The sequence below is a fragment of the Heloderma suspectum genome, chromosome 1 (genome assembly GCF_057233095.1).
Source record: "Heloderma suspectum isolate Gila_16-S chromosome 1, 16-S_ref, whole genome shotgun sequence".
Classification (NCBI taxonomy): domain Eukaryota; kingdom Metazoa; phylum Chordata; class Lepidosauria; order Squamata; family Helodermatidae; genus Heloderma; species Heloderma suspectum.
This window is the reverse complement of record NC_139458.1, coordinates 287,561,900-287,583,683: the sequence shown is the minus strand read 5'-3', so window position 1 is coordinate 287,583,683 and position 21,784 is coordinate 287,561,900. Positions and strand designations below refer to the sequence as shown.

The window sequence follows — 21,784 nt, the reverse complement described above, 5'->3', positions numbered from 1 at the left end:
TGTCAGTGAAAATTCATTTGTCGCCTATATAAGAAACTGAAGATATGAGCAGCATCTTTAGTTACAGCAGTTCAGCAAAGCCATCATGTTTGTATGTAGGTATAGGCATTAATTCAGGACCCAGAGAGAAGCCACAACTTGTTTTAAAAATCATTTCATTGTGAGTTACAGCAACTTTGAAAGATGTATAATATGTATTATTAATTGTACTGTCCTCATGTAAAACACACCTGGTAAATTTCCAGGCATGTATCCAGGACAAGCCATCACACAACCAAACCCATTCTCAACTAATGATGTGTCATGTAAAACATCTAGAAACCTGATCATACAAGCAGTTTCAGCATACTGAATATAAGGAAGTCAAGGATCTATCCCACTTAATTTTACCCAGTATCCAATTTCCTCTACAAATAGACAGGGAACTGCAGCTAGAGAACAAGATGTAATTGAATATAATGTATGGAATGTGTTTTGAGTGTATGACCCCGAAAACTACTCTTTTTTTCCTAGTATGGTTTATTGCCTTGTTTCCCCTTGTCAGTGTTCAATACTACATGCTTATGTGCAGGTATAACTTATGTTTAACACCACACACACATAGTTATTCATGCTTGAATTCTAGTTCACTGTACATTGTCACACATACACTGAACTATTGACTCATGCCCATTGTACAATTGATACTAAAAGTTACCAAGTAGAACTTAACTACTTCCTGAAGATCAGGGGGTTGTGTTATTTATTTATTTTTTACAGAGGTTTAGAATCAGGCACCCTCAGCTTGTATGTGGGCATAACAGCATGCATGTTATATAAAAGAAAACATTCACGAAGGAGGAAAGCAAATAGACTCAAAAGGGTTTTTTTTAATGTTCCCTCTCCTCCACCTATGGAGAAAGACTAATTATATAGCACTGCATTCTATTCAATAATCTCTAAACTCAACAATTGTAATAGGGGGTTGAAAAGTGCTTTGACTTTTGAGCTTTCAAAAGGTAGCATTATTATTTTTGAGGTGTGATATATTAAAAATGCTGGCTAGCTTTATTTATAGCACTTTTCTCTACATATGATGATTGCCAGGTCCAAGCTTCTATCTAGGCCAGGGCTAGGCAACCTGGCACCCTCCAGATATTTTGGAATATAACTCCTATATTCCCCGCTATTGGCTGGGGCTTATGAGAGTTGTAGTCCAAAACATCTGGAAGGCACTAGGTTGTTCAGCCCGATCTATATTATATACCATTTAACATCAAACAAATTGAAACAAAAGCATTTCTTATACCAGAATGTTCAGAAGGATCGATTCTATTGCAGCCTCTCCCATTCTGGTACCTTCCAGAGTTTTTTGAACAACAACTCCCAAGATTCCTGACCATTGGCCATGCTGGCTGTGGCTCATGGAAGTTGAAGTCTAAAACATCTGGAGGGCAGCAGGTTGGGGAAAGCATATACTACATATTAAAAGTGCCTCAAAATTGCCTCTCCAAAGCATCCTCCTCCACCCCTTTTTATGTATCTTTCTTCCTTTTCTATACAAATTACTCCCTTGAAATAATTAACATAAAAATGAACAAAAAGCCATTTGAAAGAACACATCTCAAGCTTCAAATCAAAACATAATTCTTTGAATTTACATGCAAGTGAAGATATACCATGACTAAAAATAAGCTAATTCTTTCACAGAATGATTTTAGATACCACTTGTCTTTAAATGCTGAACATGGGGGTGATGGGAGTTGTAGTCCAGCGCGACTGGAGGGTGCTGGGTTTTTAGAGTACACTTTTATGCATATTTTTATACATAAAGGATAATCCTAACTATAACTTTTCCCCAAACGTCCAAGTTTTACATCTGTATGCATTTTATTGTAGTAAACGGTTATATAATTTCATAACAAAGGATATAACATACCTACTGATACCACTTTGAGTTTAGATCAATGTTATTTATTTATGTATTTGTTTATTTTGTGCCCTGCCTTTCTATCAAAAAATGGCACTCAAGGCAGCCTATAGAACTGGAACAAACTGTTTTAGCCAAATCATGCCCACATAGCCTGGAGTCACTCTTACCCCCTGCCCCAGTGGAATTTAAGCACTGCATTTTAAGGCTTGGAATGTCATATTTTCAAGACTGTTCAAGAGAGGATAAGTACACTAGTGTCCAAATAAGAGGGGTGATAACTTAAGCATTGCTCCCTATTTAAACATTGTTAAATAAAATTAAAAACTTACATACACATTAACAGCAGCTCTACAGCTCATGATATTTTTCCACAGAGGTTTACAGTACTAAAACCAGGCCCACCCTTGTCTTCCTCTGTGTGATACATCACAGAAATAATGAAACAGCAGCTCAGGAATACCACAAACACTGCTCTGCTTGAAAAACCCACAGATATACATTCCATAGCACAGCAAGGCACAGATCATCATTCCCATGCAATGCCTCAAGGGTTGCTGCTGAACATATTAGCATAGGAAACCAAAGTGTATTCCTCAAGTTGGCATCTTTATGGAGATATTCTCTTACAATAATTTTTCCCAAAAATGATGACATATTTATAGAAATGCAAGCTGAGAAGTTAAAAGAACAACCTAGTGAACTCTCTGCTGGCATGCTTGATGAGCTCTAGAGAACTGGAGATTAAGGGCACCAGCCTAAAATCCTGCATTTAAAATGGGGTTTTCTGTTCTGTTTTAAATGCAGGATCACAACTGACTCCCTTTTTCACCCACTTCCTTTCCCCCCACCCCCTTCCCCCCTTTCTCCCCACATCTGACTCTTCCATTATCTTTCATTGATCTTACTCCTCTTCTTATGGCTTTTCCTCTTTTCACGGCACTACATGGGGTACTTTGATAGCTCATTATCTGCAATCTATTTACAAACGAAACAAAGGGCATCTAGTGCAGGAGATGACTTGAATGATCATGGTGTCATGTAAAGAGCCCACAAACTTCCGTGAAGGAGCAATCTCAATAGCAGGATAAAAGCTCAGTGTGAAGGAGCCCAAAAGTTTTCAAGAACACATGTAATTCACCACCGTTTGGTAATAGGCCTTGTTTTCGACAGGACTTCTCAGTGCCAGAGTTAAGACTGTTGGGAATTTAAATGTACAATACTCAAAATGACCCTAAAGATAGTCTTCTCCAACTGGTCCCTTCCAGATGTTTTAGACTACAACTTCCATCATGCCTGACCATTGGCCATGCTGGCTGGAGCTGACGGGATATGGCTTCCAAAACATCTGGAAGGCACCAAGTTGAGGAAGGCTGGACCAGGGTTACAGAGGCAGTGGCAGAATTCGAAGAACATCAGGGTAGAGATAATACAAAGTGCTCATCCAGCAGCTGCAGTTCCAGCTGCAGCCACTTGCCAGTGCTATCAATGGTGCTATGCCTGTGATCAAGGTCATACCCTATCTTCCCTCCCCATTTGTCTTTCTGTAGTGCCACCTATGAATAAAAGAAGAGAGCTTTGGAGGAGCAGCCTGTACATTAGTTCCTACTCCCAACAGACCAATCCTCAGATATTTTAATAAGGATAAAAATAGATCTCACAAGGAAAACATCAAGTCCAGTGGGACCTATTCAGATCATCACAAAGAGACTAAGAATGCAAAGCCTGTGTGTGTGTGTAGGGTAGGGGGGTGGGGGTGGGAGTGGATGGGAGAGCAGAACCCCTCCAGCACTTCATTTGCAATAAGCCTGGATGGCAGCATTTTTTGTAATTATCTCAGATATTGAACTCTACGCACATAATAAAGTACTTGTGTTGTAGCTTTTTGGTGAGCAGCTCCCCTTGCTCCAACACAAACATACATTTTAACAGTCTGTTCATTGACAGGGGGATTAAACAAAAAGCACCCACTTGCATAACAGAATTGGCAGAGCGGGAAATCAACAGGGACAAAAGTGCCATATTGGATACTGTCCTTGGGCCCAGTTCAGATGTTACAAAAACCATGGTTTGTTGGCAGGAAGATGCACAGGCAAAAGCTTCAGACTCATTTATTTCTCACTCTCTCCTTTTCATGCAAGTAGGAGGAAGAACTTTAAAGCTTTCCATTCTGGCTTTGAATAGACCAGTTTCCCATTACATCTGAATACAGGAAACGGTGGTTTGTTCTAACCACAGTTAGTTAACAAACCAGGACCTGAAACCACAGATTAATCAAAGTTTCTGAATCAGCCGTGGTTACAAGACATGGGTTCCTGTATTAAATACAGGATATGTGCAATGCATTAAGTGTATTTTAATACAGTGTACTGAAAAATAACAGGTACTACAGTCTGTTCAAAACCACAGTAGGAAGCTTTAAACCTACTCCTCTTTCGTGCATGAAGGAAGGAAAAGCTCATCTTCATAATGCTAAACATGGTTCACCATTTGTCTGAACTGGGACAGTCTCCAACAGACTAAACGTCAATTGCATATACTCTGTTCTGTGTATTCAGTTCTGCCTCACACATGACATAACACACACACCCTACCCTGATATAAGAAAAGTATCATATATAAAATAAGCTCTCATAGAAGATGATTCTACACTGATTTAGTGCTTAAACATGAGTTGATGGCTGAATGGAGATTTGAGTTGGGGACTTGCCAACTTGCTTTTAGCAACCATATAACCCCATGGTCAGGCTGTTGCAACTATCTAGATCACCTAGGATACCCGCAACAGCCTTAAAATGTTTTCTGTGCACTGTTCACAGGATAAAATGGAGAGGAGGGGGATTTGTAAGTCACCTTGGGTTCCTTGCAGGAGGAAAAAAGGTGGGATATAAATACGATAAATAAAATAAAAATAAATCATTGACGCATTTCCGACATCAAATATCTCATTTAAAAAATGTAACTTACTTTCCAATATTTTCAGGTAATGCTTGTAGAGAGATATCATTCACAGAGAGACATGTTAGATTCTGCAATTCAGGAAAGCTTTCAGGCAACCTATATACAAAGAAAGCTCAGAATCAGTCAGGGACAGCAAAAAAGGACAGATTATGTTCTCCGCAGCATCTTGCTACAGAGAAGCCCAGCATGATTACTGTTTCAGCAGCTACAAGCTGAACTTTGCTCTCCTATTCTTTAGTTATTACTTCTTTAATTTAAAATACTTTTCTACCATCTTTCAAAGCAGTTTACAAAGTAGAAAGCATTAAATATAAATATAAACGAATTAAAGCAGCATAAACCTTTCATTTTAACAGAAAAAAATAAAAAATATTCACAGCTGTTAAAACTACAGCTTATACCACATAGACCAGCATCAATATTTATTCTTCTAATGCAATACTTAACACCAGGACACCAGTTGGTGTTAGTCTATACACACTACCGAAGAAAGTATAAGCTTGAGTTAGCACAAGAAGCTGTGAATAAATGGCTCAGTATTGTTCACTGCATGATTTTAAAGGACATTTTCTTCTCAAATGTGACATTTCTTTTGTTGGAGGGGTTTTCCTTCCCCTTTTCTTTGAATTGTTTTCTCCACAGAACTGTTTTCCCAAGGACAAAGAAACCGAGAGACTTCCTCTCTCTTACAACCAGGCCACTTGGCCTATAGTGCATCACTACATGCTGTTTGAAAAAGCAAATCAATAGTTTATTAAAGTGGATCAGAGCCACAACACTGAATTCAACCAGACCAACAAAAATCAGCTTCAGGGGCTTGTCTTCTTGGTCCTGCATGTGAGAAAAACGGCCTTCATCCATGGGAGCTCATTTGGAAACAAGAACCTGTTACAGACTGGGTATCCTCTTTTAAGCTTTTGTAAAATAACGAAGGCTTAATTGGATTGAAAGCAAAGATTTAACAGCTCACTTTCTACATGGGCACATTGCCTCTAAGGGGTTGCTTAAACAGACGGTTCCCTTCTATCTATCTATCTATCTATCTATCTATATATGTTGTGTGTTAAACAGGAAGCAGCTAGTTGTTGATAGGATCGATAGTTTGAATAGGAAATACTATAACTTTGCTAAAGCTATGCTTTAGTGACTGGAAAAGCAATGAGGTAGCATATTAGACCAGCAAAGGGACAATATCATCTGCCTGCCACCTGTCACTTCAGATTTTGTACTCTACAACAGCCAAAATTCATCCCTCATGTCTGTTCTCAGCAGCCCATGCACATTTAAATTGCTATTTTTCTTGGTAAAATATATGGGAGCAGCAAATCATTGAACCCCTACTCTCCATATATACATACACTTCCCTGCCTTCTTCTAAGAACAGCACACATATATCATTCAGAACTGTCACACAAGGTGCATTTCTTTTGTGTTAAGTACAATGTCAAACACAAAGCAGCTCAGAGGCTTCTAAGAAATCCCATCAACTTTCCTTCAGCCTTTTTGATACTCTCTAACCATCTCTCTAGATGTCACAGAATCATCATGTTTCAGCCAGCTGCTGCAGAAGAAATAATAGCCTCTGTAAAAATAATGTGTGTCCATGTGTTTGAGCAGCCTCACAAATCAGTAATAGCTCTTCAACTGCTCCCCACCTCATCCCAGTCTTTTTCGGTATAATTCAAGGTTCTACATCATTGTGGGGATTCAGGTCTATAGCAGAGATAACTGAAATACAGTTTCCACAAGCCAAGCACTGCCTTAGTACAAGCAGACAGCAGGGATGTGCATCAGATTTGGACAAAGTGGGCTTCCCTCCAAAGCCACCAGAAAAGAAGATAGGACAGAACGAAGCTTCATTACTGATTTGTATTCAGAGATACAGAAATTCTTTGTCCTCCCCAAATAGCATCTTTTGGTTTTGTTTCTCTAAAACACTGATGAGCAGGGAAAGGGGAGGGAGGAAAGGAGCTGTATTGGCCCCAGGAGTGTAACCAAGTCACTTGTAGTTTTAAAGGGGCCTAGAGATCCATAATGCTTGGCTTAGATTCATTGTAAGCACAATTTCCTTGCTAGTGGGCCTCTGAGAACGTGCGATGAGTCAAAGGTCGATAGTGCGGCCTCAGCACATTCCATGCTAATGAAGGCTAGTATCTTATAAGGGCCTAGGATGTGCCTAACAAGTTAGGCTATGTTTATGCCAAGTTACAGGTGACTGTTCTGGGAAAGTTCTGATTGTTTTCCTTCTGGACAAGCGCTGTTAGCCTATGCTGGGAAAGTTGCAGATGAACTAATTAATGCTTGCTGCTGTCATGCTGCCTTACTGCTAACATGTATGGTATAAAACTAATTGTACCCCATAGCTCTGGGTTCAGAGAAGCTGTCTGATCCAACCATTGGGTATGCCTATGTGCTGTAAGTACTCAATAAAGTCTCCTTGTAAGCAAACCTGGGTCTGGCTTATCATTATCTCAGCACCTCCAAACCTTAGCAGCCCACGGCCGGGGCATACAGGAACGCAGTTGAGTGACTAACAGATGCAGCTTCTAATGCTAGGGCACATTTTACAAGGGGCTCCAGTTTCTGCACAAGCAATCGGACTGTGCACCAAAGGCTAATTGCCGCTGGAAGTAAACATCAATAAGTAGCACAGAAATGTCACATTTTAAAATTGGCTTTTGCCGAAGGATTAATGACTTTCCTATCATTTTGAATTCTGTCTTCAAAGCAGTGACCACTTTAATTTGCCTGTAAAACAACTTAGTCCATCAGGAGGAGTGGACAGAGACAAATCTCATAATTAAAACAATCATGTAGAAGAAGCCAAAGACATGATCTTCTTTACACTCATACTTGTAAGACTTCACAATTTTTGCAGTTCCACAAGAATTCATTCAATTTTTTTTTAAGACTACCTGGTGAGGGGATTCCCACTGAAGTCGGCTACCTGCAATGATTTGCAAAAGGAGATGCTTTCAGGTATTTCAGGAATATCTGCAGGAAAGAAAACAGTCTAGTCAGAAATAGCAATTGAAAATCTACCATACAATCTTTACTTTAAGCATCAATGCATTTTAAAAGCCCACAAAGCAAAACTATTTTGTAAGATACAGTCTAGTAATCATCTTTCTAAAAGCAATGACAAATGTTGGCTTGCATTTATATACAGACCCATAATTTAGAGATTTCTGTGGAATCCCAAAAAAGTCCAGCATGATTCTATGTCCATTGCATTTAACATCTTCCTATTCTCTCCTGCTCCTGTCCCTTACCCCTCATGTAACATCCTTGGCTTTTTGCAGTATTGAACTCATAGTTAAAGTAGCATACAGTTCCTCCTTGTTAAAAAAACACACACAAAAACTATTTTTATAGGGAAATATATAACTTCTCTGAAGTAAAAAGAACTATCCTCTACTTTAGTCATTTTGGAAGAGGAACATGGCACATCAACATCACAAAGAAGAATGTCAGTTTATGAAACAGACCTCAAAAGTAAAGTCAACACCACTGTAGATTCCAGAAGGTGGGGAGAGGGAAGAGAAATGGCAATGAGATTCAGCAACTTTAAATGTCAGCTGTTTGATATATTCAATATTGCTCTTAAAACAACTGAACTGCAAAAAAAAATGTTATAAAGTAAAGTGAAAAGTAACTACAACTATAGCAGCAATATCTCTGTTTGCCCCACCCCCAAGCAGAAGTATTTGTACGTTTATCATGCATACCTAGCAAATAAGCCATTCACAGTTTTAACACCAATTACTCACAGATCTAGTGAGTTGATTAGAAACAGGCTGGTTCGCATGATCAAATAAGCCACCGTTCCAGTGTGTGCAGCTGGCCATTATGAATATTCAAGCCACAGCTTGTCGTGTCATCCAAATCTAGGCAGCAGGGGTTGTGCAAGGGTTAAGCAACCCTTGTTTAACCTATGGCCTGTTCAAGGGTTATGTGAGGGTTGTTTAACCCTCGTGCAACCCCCACCACCCAGGTTCACACAACACGACAAGCCATGGCTGCAGCTTGAATATTCAAAAACGGCCCTGCACAAGCAATGGTGGGCTGCTGTGGTAACAGAAAATGGGTCATAATAATTTTCCTCAGTTTTCACCTCACATCGGGTGAAAACTGAGGAGAAGGCAGAGACTCTGCCATCCATAAATGGCACTCCTGTATTTGTATGTCTGTATACTGTCGACACACAGACATGCTTATGATCGAAAGAGAACACTTTGTAGTCACTAGGAACCAATCATATTTAAGGTGCTTAGTTAACCGGACAGCAGCGCCTTTTATAACCCTGGGTATCGATGAATTCCCCAGCGAATGTGTTGATTATCACTATGTTACAAGATGTGGTGGGACATGAAAACACAAGACAAGATTCATGGAGTTAGTGGGCTGTGTATACTACTACACTGAGAACTAGAAATGCTCCTACACCTCTGAAGTTTGCACACATCAGGCTTTTAAGTGGCAGCCTTAAATATTTTGAACTAGCACTAGAAGATGCAACATGTTCCCCTGGAGAGTTTCTACAATGGAAAAAAAGTGTGGACACACCTGCTATTGAGCCCAATACATTTTACTTTGCCATGGCAGAAAATTAGTAGCAAAAGAATCTCAACTGAACACTAGAATTTAGTGTTTGGAGAAAAGGGGTGAAGCAAGTCTGGTAAGTGGGAAGGGGGAAGTTCGTAAACAGGCATGGGGAACCTCTGGCCCACGAGCTGAATACAGCCTGTGGGGGTTCCCCATCCAGTTAGCCAGCTTCCTCCCCATGCCCTGCCCACTCTCCTGGTGGGGAAACAGTCTTGCTGGAACTGAAAAAGGCTCTTATCTCTGATCAGTTGCTGACTGGAGATAAGAGTTTTTCCTTGCCAGGAAAAGGAAGCAGGGCCTGGAGAGGAAGCTGCTAAGTAATTCTGTCCTGCTTACTTCTGAGGCTTGTCCTGCTTACTTGTAAACAGGCATGGTGCCATGCTTACTTCTGAGTAGACTCGCAGAGGCTTGGTATTTGGAATTCTATTTGAAAGTGCTGCTGAGTGATCCAGTCCTGCTTACTTCTGAGTAGACATGGAGAGGCTTGTCCTGCTTGCCTCTGAGTAAGCTTAAAATCAGTAAGAAGCACATTTTGGATCAGCCCACAGATGGAATGCGGCCCCCTGAGACCTTTCCTAGATTGGAATTTGGCCCTTGGACTTCGGTCCCATACCTGTTTTTTAAAAAGGAAGGGATACCATTTTAGGCTCTTCTTCCAGACTCTTCAGTTTTCAGGTTAGATACATCTGTAGAAAGAACTCTGTGCATCTGTCACAGAGCAATACAGTCAGCTTCCTCACTTTAAATTAGTCATAGTCAGCACTACGCATCATTTTTTTCCTTTAAGTGGTACTAGGAACCAAGTGCAGCATTTATATAGCTCTAGATATTCTAACAGTTTCACATACATTATCTTGATAATCCTTTCAACTAACCTGTGTAGTAGTATACATATATTGATAATGGGAGTGGCACTGCAGCAAAGAGATATGGCGTGCAAAGGTGCATAGTGCCTTCATGGCTACAGAGAAACAGCATGTAAAAATACATGCGGGAAAAATAGGACAAAGTTTAAAATTCTCTTAAGGTGAAAGGCTTTTATGCCCGCACAGAAATTGCCATCCTTTGCCCCCTGCTAAATACCTTTTCTCCCAAACATATATGAATCCCTTTTTGCCCTGCACAGTTCCAGTCATCTCCAAAATGATGGAAATTTTGACAAAGTTTGGAAACGTTTACATAAATAAGGAAATGTTCAAATTTCCTTAACACACAATGGAAGAGGAAGAGAACTTAAACAATTCCATCTGTATAACAATTGACATCAGGAGAAGAATCTTCAAAAATGTGAATCCTGAAAGTCAATCTTGCTGACTTGTACTAACAAACACTTGAATGCCCTACTTTCATTTAACTAATGGCATTTTTTTAAAGTGCAACACATTAAGAATGATATTTTGGCAAGTTCTCCCAAATATTGGTAGCTGGGAGGAACACTAAATAAGGCAATGGACAAAATCCCTTATTAACTGTGCAGACGTGTATTTGTTTACAAAGCTCTGTGGTTGATTTATATGGACATCTGTGCCTGTACAATAGTTAACTAGGTAGGATAATTCCGAATGCTGCTGGTTAATTAATTCAGTCCTCTTGAATATCCAGGATCTTTCTGACTCTGCACACCAATGAATGCTTATATATATATATATATATATATATATTCATTCTATATACACATGTGATGCCCAGATGCTCTGGCAGACAGACTATACACAGGCATAGCTAAACAATAAGGCTATGAAGTATAAGCTCTTATGATGTAGGACAGTGCAAACAGGAACACTGTCAAGTGACAGGCCAGCTGAAGTGGAGAAATCCAAGCTAGCTGTGCTGTAAGCAAGAGAATATACTTTCCCCTCCCAGGCAGGATTGTTCTCTCATTATTTTTTGTCAGTGCTTAAATATGAATTGTACCCAGAGCTGATAGTCTGGCCACAGTACAGTGTACAAGTGTAATTAGGAAGACAATTTGACACTAATTTTTTGCATTGCCTCAGTAAAATGCTACCAGATTTGATACAGCTTTGTTTTATTTACTACAAGTGAAATGTCGGTCAATATGAGTCAAGGCAATGGGGGAGGGGGGGTAAATACATCTGTATGCTCCATGCACAGAGATGTATTGTGCTTCATACTCTCCCCCCACCCACTCTGCCAGCTCCTCCTGTGAGGTTCCTGTAAACAGAAGCAGAACTGGAATTTAAGGAAGGCAGAAAATCTCCTTTCCTTTGCATAGCTCCTCTGCCCTGGCAGAAGATTGAGACTGCATTTAAATTTTTAGCTAATTTAGAAAGCAAAATTACAGAAAGATGGAACACCAAGAATTCGTTACATTCATCATCAAGAATTCGTTGAATTCGTTACATTCATCATCAAGAATGAATGACAGCAAGGTTCAAAGAAGGAGAAGAGGAAGAAGAGGAAGAAGATTAGAGTCTGTTGACTTTTCCAAGCTGCCATCATAATTAAATTAGGCATTTTTAAGCAGAAAGAAGTGTACGATAGTTAAACAGGTAGGATAATTTCTAATGCTGTTGGTTATCTGATTCAATCCTCTTGAATATCCAGGATCTTTCTGACACTGCACACCAATGAATGCTCTATATACACACATGATGCCCAGATTCTCTAGCAGACAGACTATACACAGGCACAGCTAAACAATAAGGCTATGAAGTATAAGCTCTTATGACGTAGGACAGTGCAAACAGAAACATTGTCAAGTGAAAGTTAGGCCAGCTGAAGTGGAGAAAGCCAAGCTAGCTGTGCTGTAAGTAAGAGGATATACTTTCCCCGCCCTCCCAGGCAGGATTGTTCTCTCATTATTTATTGCCGGAGCTTAAATATGAAATGTACCCAGAGTGGATAGTTATCAAAAATGAACCCAATATAGTTAAACTAGGATGTGTAGCTGTTGCTTCCCAGAATGGAGGAGTTTTGTTTAGGCATAAGAGCTTTGCAACCTCCTCCAAACAACTGCAGGCACTGTCATCTCTAACATTAGAAGGGTGGGAATGGTAATTTGGGTTTGTCAACAGGAACTGTAAAGTAGTTACTTACTAACTCACCCTTAAACTAGTGAGTAAATCTTGTTTAAAGCCTGCAAGGCCTATTCCTGGAATGGAGAATAAGTGATAAATGAGCTGGTTTGCACATAACGACAACCCATTGGTTTAAAAACCAATGGGTTGTCACATAAATGAGTGAGAAAGAGTCAGTGCTCTGCCTGCAGTATGCCATCTCTTCTGCTTTTACTCAGCAACCCATGATTGGCTCCTGCTGAGCGTGATGTCTGAACCCAGGCCACTGGTTAACCCATGGTTTGTTGTTGGGTTAACTGCTGGTTTATTTAGCCTCTAAACAGCAGTCTGGGTTCAGATGTCACACTCAGCAGGAGCCAATCATGGATTGCTCAGTAAAAGCGGGAGAGGCGGGCGGTCTTCCCTGACAACCAATCTGTTTTACATGCAAACAGCAGTATGGCCAGGCAGCATAAGTTCGTGCTCAATGAGAAGCAACTGTCCACATGGTCTCCGACCAGCTCTTTGCAAATAATCTGTAAGCAGCCTCATTAAGGGAGAAGTATTTTAACCAGCACAGTGATTTACATTAAAGGACAGAGGGGGCCTTGTCCACTTCATGATGGTATCCCAACTGTATCCATAACCCTTGTCTTTTAAGCCTTAGCTTCTACAACAGTGGTGGAGAATGTGTGGCCCTCCAGAAGTTACTGGACCGCAACTCCCATCAGCCCCAGGCAGCATAGCCAATGCTGAAGGATGATGGGAATGGCCGTCCAACAACATCTGGAGGGCCACATGTCCCTCATCTTTGTTCTATATGATACACAGACTCTGCACAAGTCCCAAGACATTTCTGATCCCAATTGGCCTCATCTGCTCCCCCACCCCTTCCAGCTGCTAAATTCCAGATTAAAACTTTTGAGAATATGCCTCTGAGTCCAGGCACTAATTCTGAATTCTCGGATCCCACTCTTGGGGAACTGCATTTTTATCTACCATCCAAGGCCTTTGCCCAGAAGTCTCACACAAATATTACCTTTGGCAGAATGAACATGTACCAAATGAAGAAGTCCAATACATCTTTCTGCAAGGCAAGTTCATTCACATGTGCACAGCACACCCACACCAGATCACATCATGCCAAATACAGAAGAGCACCATACTACACTATGGAACTTAACTAGAACTGTTTGCTGTGTAACTCAAGCAGGTGGTTGTTGCATGTTATACTGAATGACAAATGGAACTAAATCATTAGAGGGTCACTAGGCACTCTGACTTACAGGGATAATCCTTCCTAACCCAAGTGTGTCAATCAGATCCAGAGAACAAGCAAAACCTATTAGTCTCACTATGGCAAAAGTACAATTTTGTAGTCTTTTAAAGATTATTTAACAATTGAAAGTTACACAAGATATTAAGCCATACTAGGCAGTATGTACAGTTATCCAGGGAAAGAGCTAGTTAGAACAAATACTGATAGCTATACTGGAAATGCCATCCTTACATGTGTTCAATTTAGAACTGAACAGCATTTCAGATACTGCTGTAGCTGTTTGCAATGTGTACATTTTGCATATCATTTTTAAATGTGGTTGGATAATAAGAAATATATCCAGGTTTTGATACCACTTCCTCAGTTCTAATGAACCATAATGCTACCTGAGAAGCCCACAAAGAATGAGCCAATTTCAGTTTTAAAAAGAATAACTGAAAGATGAGGGAAGTTATTAATGCACGTTATGTACTACTGCATCTTCTATATTTACACTGAACAGCAAATCTATGAAACAATCTGTATGCTGCCGCATTTCAGCTGAGGAGCTGATCTGCTAAGAAACTTACTACAGCAACTTTAAGTGCATGACAACAGTCCCGCTGAAGTGGAAATACAGATCAATAAGTTTATAATGGAATATCTGGCTACTGAAAGATTCCAGAATGCCTACATCAAGGAACTGCTTAGCATGGGAAAGACTTACAGCAAGAGAGAGAAACAAGCAATATAGCAAATGTTCAACAAAAATGGCATGGATCTACAATTTTAACTGTTCATACAGTTTTGCTCACTGCTTAACTATCTACAGAAAAATGCCCATAATACTAAAAGAGAGCAATAGGATTACCAGTATGAGGTTCACGGTAAACAGGGGATATACAACACTATATCCACCAGAGCAAGCAAACACCCTTTCAGCTGTCAGAAGCTCAGAGAACTTATGGCTGGGTTCCCTCCCAAATGTAGACACTTTGTTAGAGAATGAATAAATGGAAGCTGCACTTCAGTTATAACAAATTCTAACCCAGGCTATCTGGATAACCAAATGGGAGACACAATAGTTATGCTACAGCAGTGGCTCTAGGAAGACACAGCCTTTAGGCTAGGCAAACACTGTTGATCTCAAAGTATAAAGGAAAACACTTAAACAGAACAATAAAGTGCATCTTTAATCATGCAGGCACTTGAGGTAAAGGAACAGGTTGCACAGCCAAGAATCTAAAGAGCAGCTTTTATTCCCCTTAATTACGTATTAAGGGGAATAATTCCAGGACCTGAGCCTTTTCACACATGCATGTATAAGTCCTGCTATTGCCATTGCTTCTGTAAGCAGCAGCAGCAGCAGTTAGTTGCCAAGAACAAGAAAGAAACAGACCTATTTTGTTTTATCATGAGGGGTGTGGCAGCTTCCTACAGCTGGCTTGGCTTAGCTTGAACCTCAAATCTGAGGAGACCCTTTACAGAATGATCCACTGAACATATGACTTAGTGTCAAACTACACATTAAAGATGTAGCTAGCAGCCATTTCCTTTTTTTCTACTTTACTCAAAAGTAAGCGCAGAGGCCCTGATCCAGATTGGGGCCCTAGTGTGGGGGGTGGGGCACTTTAGCCCTTTGCTCCCTGCTGTGGTCCCAAGCTGGACCAGGCCACCACTCCTGCAATTTACATTTATATTTTTTCAACGTATTATTTTTTAGCAATGTGAATTACTACAAAAAATTACACTGTTGCACATACTGCTTTTTAGAAATGTCAATTGTAGGTGCCAAGGACCCAATCTGGAACAGAACCATAGGGATGGGCAAAATGTTAAAGCCCCCTACCTCCCCTCACTAGGGTCACAACCCAGATTGGATCCCCTGCACTTACTTCAGAGTAGGAAAAAGAGATGTAGCGGCTACAGTAGCTACATCTTTAAAGTAATGTGGAGTTTGACCCATAGAACCTTCTGGCCAATTCCTCCATTCTTAAGAACATTTCTCCTCCAGAGGTCTGTCTGCGTCTATAATAATACCTTACAGTAATACTTAATATATGTATAGTGTGTTCAAAGTACTTCATGTTTTATCTAGTTGTAATCCTTTATCTAGTTATAAGCCAAAACAACTTGGAACTCCGGGCTCATCGACAGTATGTGCTTCACAAAGATAGCTGAAACTCATAATTTATGTGATGTTTTGCCCTTGCCTACACTGTAATACTAGAGGCAGTCAAGGCATTGTATGTCTGCATCACATGAAGCTTCTTCACGCCAGTATCTCAAACTTCCAGGAGCAGCCAGTGTTCCACATTACATGGATATGTGACATCCTCTATGCACCACAGTGGCAGTATGCCAACACAACAAGGAAAAAAAGGAAAGGTTCCTCCTGTGCAAGCATTGAGTCATTACTGACTCCTAGAGGGATGCTGCTTGCGCTGCCGTTTTCATGGCAGATTATAGCAGGGTGGTTTGCCATTGCCTTCCCCAGTCGTGACTACCTTTCCCCCAGCAAGCTGGGTACTCATTTTACCGACCTCGGAAGGATGGAAGGCAGTTTCAGTGCCTAGACCAATCCTAATAGCCTGTTCAAACACTGAGGAAGGACACTATATCACATCAATGGGTGACAGAAGTTGCATATTAAGGTAACTTGTTAGGGAGGGGAAAAGTCTATTGTGCTACCCTAGCCCTTCATCTGCATATGTTTAACTTCCCGGTACAAACATGCAATCCTCTACATTTCCAGGCAGGGAGAGAGCCAGAGCATGCCCACAACTGTGTTTGGCAATGCAGTTCTATATTGAAATAAGTTAACTTTACTCATCTTGAACCATGCTGTAAAAGAATTCCATAAAATAGATCTATACATACTCAAGCTTACCATTTCGAGACAAATCAAGTTCTACCAACTGCATGAAGTTCGCTATCTCTGGAGGAAGTCGCTGAATTTCGTTATCACTAAGCCCAAGTTTTCGTAACTTTAAAAGCTGGAAAAAAGGCTGAAAGAGAAAATAATTTTCCATTAAATACATACACAAATTGTAGGCAGACATGTAAAAATACAAAACAAAAAACGAGCCAGAGACTTCAATAGGAACCAACTAAAGCAGGGGTAGGCAACCTGGTGCTTTCCAGACGTTTTCGACTTCAACTCCCATAACCTGACCACTGGCCATGCAGGCTGGGGCCTACCCATGAACTAAAGTGTCACAAACTAGTGAAGATTAAGTGACATTATCATGTTACTTGAGTCTATCATAGTCAGACCATCTCTCATCTTGATTAGGAAAAGGCAGATCAACTCCATGATCAATACAGGGACAACACCGTAGATGTTATTTCTGCACCATTCCCATAATCTTCCACCCATTCACATGCATCAGGGAAAAGTGACATGCACATACAAGAGTGCTTAAAGATGTATGTACATCACCCTCACTTTAACACTAGTGACCTGCCACTTTCAGAAACGGGCATTTTCGTACGTGTTGGGGCTTGCCCCCAGAAGCGCAATATCACAGCTGCACACAGACCTGGGCTGGCCGCACATGCACACCCCTATAGGATACTACCTCAGAATGCTGGACTACATTTGCCTTTGGTCTGATCCTGTAGAGCTCTTCTTAGATTCTTGTATCCAAATTTTTTCCAATAACTGATTAATGAAGAACCATTACTTCATTTACAGTCAGGGCCAGAAATATTGGAACAAGGATAACTGTTTTGGCAGTTGGCCTCTGTACACCACCACATTGAAGTTCAAAGGAAACACACCCAGATGGGAGCGAAGTCAGGGTTTTCAGCTGTAATTCAAGGGGTGTGACAGAAGTGGGGCACCAACCATTAGGGAAGTACAGCCAGTGGCATACACACACACCCATCGTTGGTGGCTCATAAGTAATGGAACAAACCAACATCATTTCAAACTGAGGGATCGCCTTTGATACTGGGATGAACATCCTCTGCAGTCAATGACTGCCTGAAGTCTGGAACCCATGGACATGACCCAATGCTGAGTTTCCTCCCTCGAGATGCTTTGCTAGGCCTTTACTGCAGCTGCCTTCTGCTGCTGCTTGTTTGTGGGTCTTTCTGCCTTCAGTCTTGTCTTCAGTAAGTGAAAAGCATGCTCTACTGGGTTGAGATCAGGTGAATGACTTGGCCATTGAAGAACATCCCACTTCTTTGCCTTCAGAAACTCTTGGATAGCTTTTGCTGTATGTTTTGGGTCATCATCCATCTGCAATATGAAGCAGCGTCCTCTCAGTTTGGCAGCATTCGGCTGAATATGAGCAGAAAGTATAGCCCTATACACTTCAGAATTCATCCTGCTGCTTTTATCAGCAGTCAGGTCATCAATAAACACCAGTGACCCGGTTCCATTGGCAGCCATACATGCCCATGCCATAACACTGCCTCCACCATGTTTGACAGATGATGTGGTATGCTTGGATCATGAGCTGTTCCTTTCCTTCTCCATACTTTTCTCTTCCCATCATTCTGGTACAAGGTAATCTTGGTTTCATCAGTCCAAAGAATCTTATTCCAGAACTGGGCAGGTTTTTTAGGTGTTTGCTGGCAAAGGCTAATCTGGCCTGTCTGTTCTTGAGCGTTACCAGTGGTTTGCACCTTGCTGTGAATGCTCTGTATTCATAAAGCCGTCTCTTGACTGTAGATGTTGACAATGACATGCCTACCTCTGCAAGAGTGTTCTTGACCTGGCTAGATGTTGTGAAAGAGTTCCTCTTCACCATGAGCAGAATTCTGCAGTCATCCACTTTAGTTGCCTTCTGTGGTCTTCCAGGCCTTTTGCTGTTGCTGAGCTTGCCAGTTAATTCCTTCTTTGTCAGGATGTTCCAAACTATTGTGTTGGCCACTCCCACTGTTTTTGCTATCTCTCTGATGGGTTTATTTTGTTTCCTTAGCCTAATGATGGCCTCCTTCACTCGCATGGACACCTCTTTGGACCTCATGTTGGGAGTTTCAGTGAACAGCTACCAAATGCAAATGTAACACTCAGAACCACCTCCAGGCCTTTTATCTGCTTGATTGGTCATGGGGTACCCACGAAACAGGCCACATGTGGCCATGCAGCTGCTTGTCAGCCATTTCTTCCATTACTTATGAGCCACCAAGGATGGGGGGGGGAATGTATGCCACTGGCTGTCCTTCCTGAATGGTTAGTGCCCCCCTTTTGTCAAACCCCTTGAATTACAGCTGAAAGTCCTGACTTCGCTCCTATCTGGGTGTGTTTCCTTTCAACTTCAATGTGGTGGTATACAGAGGCCAACTGCCAAAACAGTTATCCTTGTTCCAATATTTCTGGCGCTGACTGTACATGTCTAGGTCCTCTGTTACCAAAACCTTTTTTCTTTATTCTCACATTCTAAATCACCCTAACTGAATGTGTAGAGGTGCAAGTAGGATCATACCAATTAGCCCTGCCTCCAGCATCTGGATGGACAGTCAATGCTGTGAAAAAGGTCTCTACATACAAATGTATACACATGAGTAGGTTCCATTGAAATCAGTGGGACTCATATCCAAATAGATGTTCTTTAAAAAATAGGTGGATAAGATATGTCAGCATTTAATTCACCAAGACTGATTTTATGGAGTGATTTTTGACATTAGCATGCAAACCAAGAACTAGAAATCTATTGGTACCAGACACTGTCCATTTCAGGTTTCGATTTGGCATACAACAAAATGCTTGCTTATAATTCTCATATGATTAATACTTTATGCTGACCCCAAGGGACCTGCAGCACTTGGCAAAATTGTTAACACTAGTAAAAACTGTTAGTAGGAGGTGCTGGGAACAACCTGAACAATTGAAAGCTAGAGTGGGCAACTTAGTGATGACAGTCTTGAAAATATAATGTGTAAGGTAGGTGTGGGTGGGCTGGGGATCTTGACTGGAGTTATTGCTCTGGGTTGTTGTTGTTGTTGTTTTTTTAACTAATAAAAACTTTAAATACAAAAGGAAATGTATCATGTACCCAAGAATTGCAACTAATCTGCACACAGTTTAGAAGTCTGTGGCATTGGTCAAAATGTCATCACTGGTGGGCACAACACATTTACTCTGCTTCATCACACACACACAGAGATGTCAATTATACAAAGCAATAATTAAGCAGTCTCAATTTGCCAAATTATATGAACAGCCAAAGCTGTAATCGGACAACAAATAAAAGCTAACACCACCTGTCTTTATTAGTCCCTCGAGCAAACAAGGCATGCCTGTCTTGAATACCTATAAGATGTGGAGGTGTAACATTTCAATAAGTTGAAATGTTCAATAAGTTGATTTGGAGCCTTTTACGAGCTTATCAGAAGAAAGATCTAATTCAGGGGTGGGCAACTTTGGGATATCTGGTGACTCACCCCTGATCTAATTACACCCTTGACTGCTTGTTGTGTGTTGTGCAGTACACTTTGAGGATAAAGTCACTCAGATCCACTATGATATGGACTCCATAGGCAATGCAAACCAGATGGTGGAGGTGTCTAGTGTACCATCTTGTCCAGTTTTATGGAATAAGTTTCAGTTGCTGAGGTCTGACAATGTAGACAGAGTGCTTGGATCTGTCCTTTCAACCACCTGTGTACCTGACCCCCTGCCCAGTAGATCTGGCCTGAGGACCTGTATCCAGGAAATGATCAGCACTTCTTTGAGGGATGGCTTTAAAAGAATCAGTGGTTTGGCCTCTCCTGAAGAATCTGGAGTTAGATCCAGAGTACCTGAATAATTTTAGCGCAGTAGCCAATCTTCCATGTTGGGGCAAGGTGATTTGAGCAGATGGTTGCTGGTCAACTTCAGGAACTTCTGGATGATACTGATTATCTGGACCAATTTCAACTAGGTTTTAGTTCTGGTTTCAGGGTGGAGACTGCCTCCACAGGTTGATCTTTACTGGGAGAAAGACAGGAGGAATGCATCCCTGTTGGTGGCAAAAGCCACTGATAGCTTGGCTATCATTATCCATGGTAACCTCCTGCCTGGATTATTGTTAAGTGTTATATATGGGGGCTACCTCAGAAGATGGTATGGAAACTTCAGTTTTTACATAATAGAGCAGCAAGTCTGCTTACTGGGACTGGCCATTCTGAACATATTAGTCCAGTGCTGTGTCAACTGCACTGGCTGCCAGTCAGTTTCTGGGCCCGGTTTAAAGTGTTGGTGCTGACCTTTAAAGCCCAAACAACTTAGGACCAGTCTAGCTAAAGGAGTGCCTTTTCCAATATGTTCCTGCCCAATTGCTAAGATTGTCTTTGAAGGCTGTCCTTTGCGTGCCACTGCCCAGAATGGTGCAACAGGTAGCTACCAAGGGAAGAGCCTTCTCTATCGTGGCCCCTCTCTATGGAATGCCCTTCCCCAGGAGATCCAACTGTCATCTTCACTGTATATGTTTAGGCACCAGGCTAAGACTTTCTTCTTCCAGCAGGCATTTAATTTCCAATCTGTCATTCTCAGTATTAACTTTATTGCTGACTCTTTAATATTTTTAATGTTTTAATATTTTGAGTACCAGACCACCTTACCTGTCTCCTGAGAAACCTGTATGAGGGTCAAGAAGCAACAGTAAGAACCGGGCATGGAACAACCGATTGGTTCAAAATTGGGAAAGGAATATGACAAGGCTGCATATTGTCACCCTGCTTATTTAATTTATATGCAGAGTACATCATGAGAAACGCCGGGTTGGATGAATCACAGGTCGGAATTAAGATTGCCGGGAGAATTATCAACAACTTCAGATACGCAGACAATACCACTCTAATGGCAGAAAGCGAAGAGGATCTAAAGAGCCTCTTGTTGAGGGTGAAAGTGGAAAGTGCAACAGCTGGTTTGAAACTCAACATTAAAAAAACTAAGATCATGGCATCTGGCCCCATCACTTTCTGGCAAATAGAAGGGGAAGAAATGGAAGCAGTGACAGATTTTACTTTCTTGGGCTCCAAGATCACCGCAGATGGTGATAAAAGATGCTTGCTCCTTGGGAGGAAAGCTATGGCACA

The 21,784-nt window shown here is 41.1% G+C and overlaps 1 protein-coding gene across 2 annotated transcripts in view; it reads right to left on the bottom strand.

The window, feature by feature from the left end:
- LRRC1 (leucine rich repeat containing 1) overlaps positions 1–21,784 on the bottom strand; it is a 129,172-nt gene that overhangs the window by 81,780 nt on the left and 25,608 nt on the right. For both annotated transcript variants that reach the window (XM_084826832.1, XM_084826831.1), the window contains exons 2-4: positions 16,644–16,761; positions 7,786–7,864; positions 4,877–4,966 (exon numbers count right to left, since the gene is read on the bottom strand). In XM_084826832.1, the coding sequence (XP_084682958.1) occupies positions 4,877–4,966; positions 7,786–7,864; positions 16,644–16,761 (287 nt within the window). The remainder of the gene's footprint in view (positions 1–4,876; positions 4,967–7,785; positions 7,865–16,643; positions 16,762–21,784) is intronic.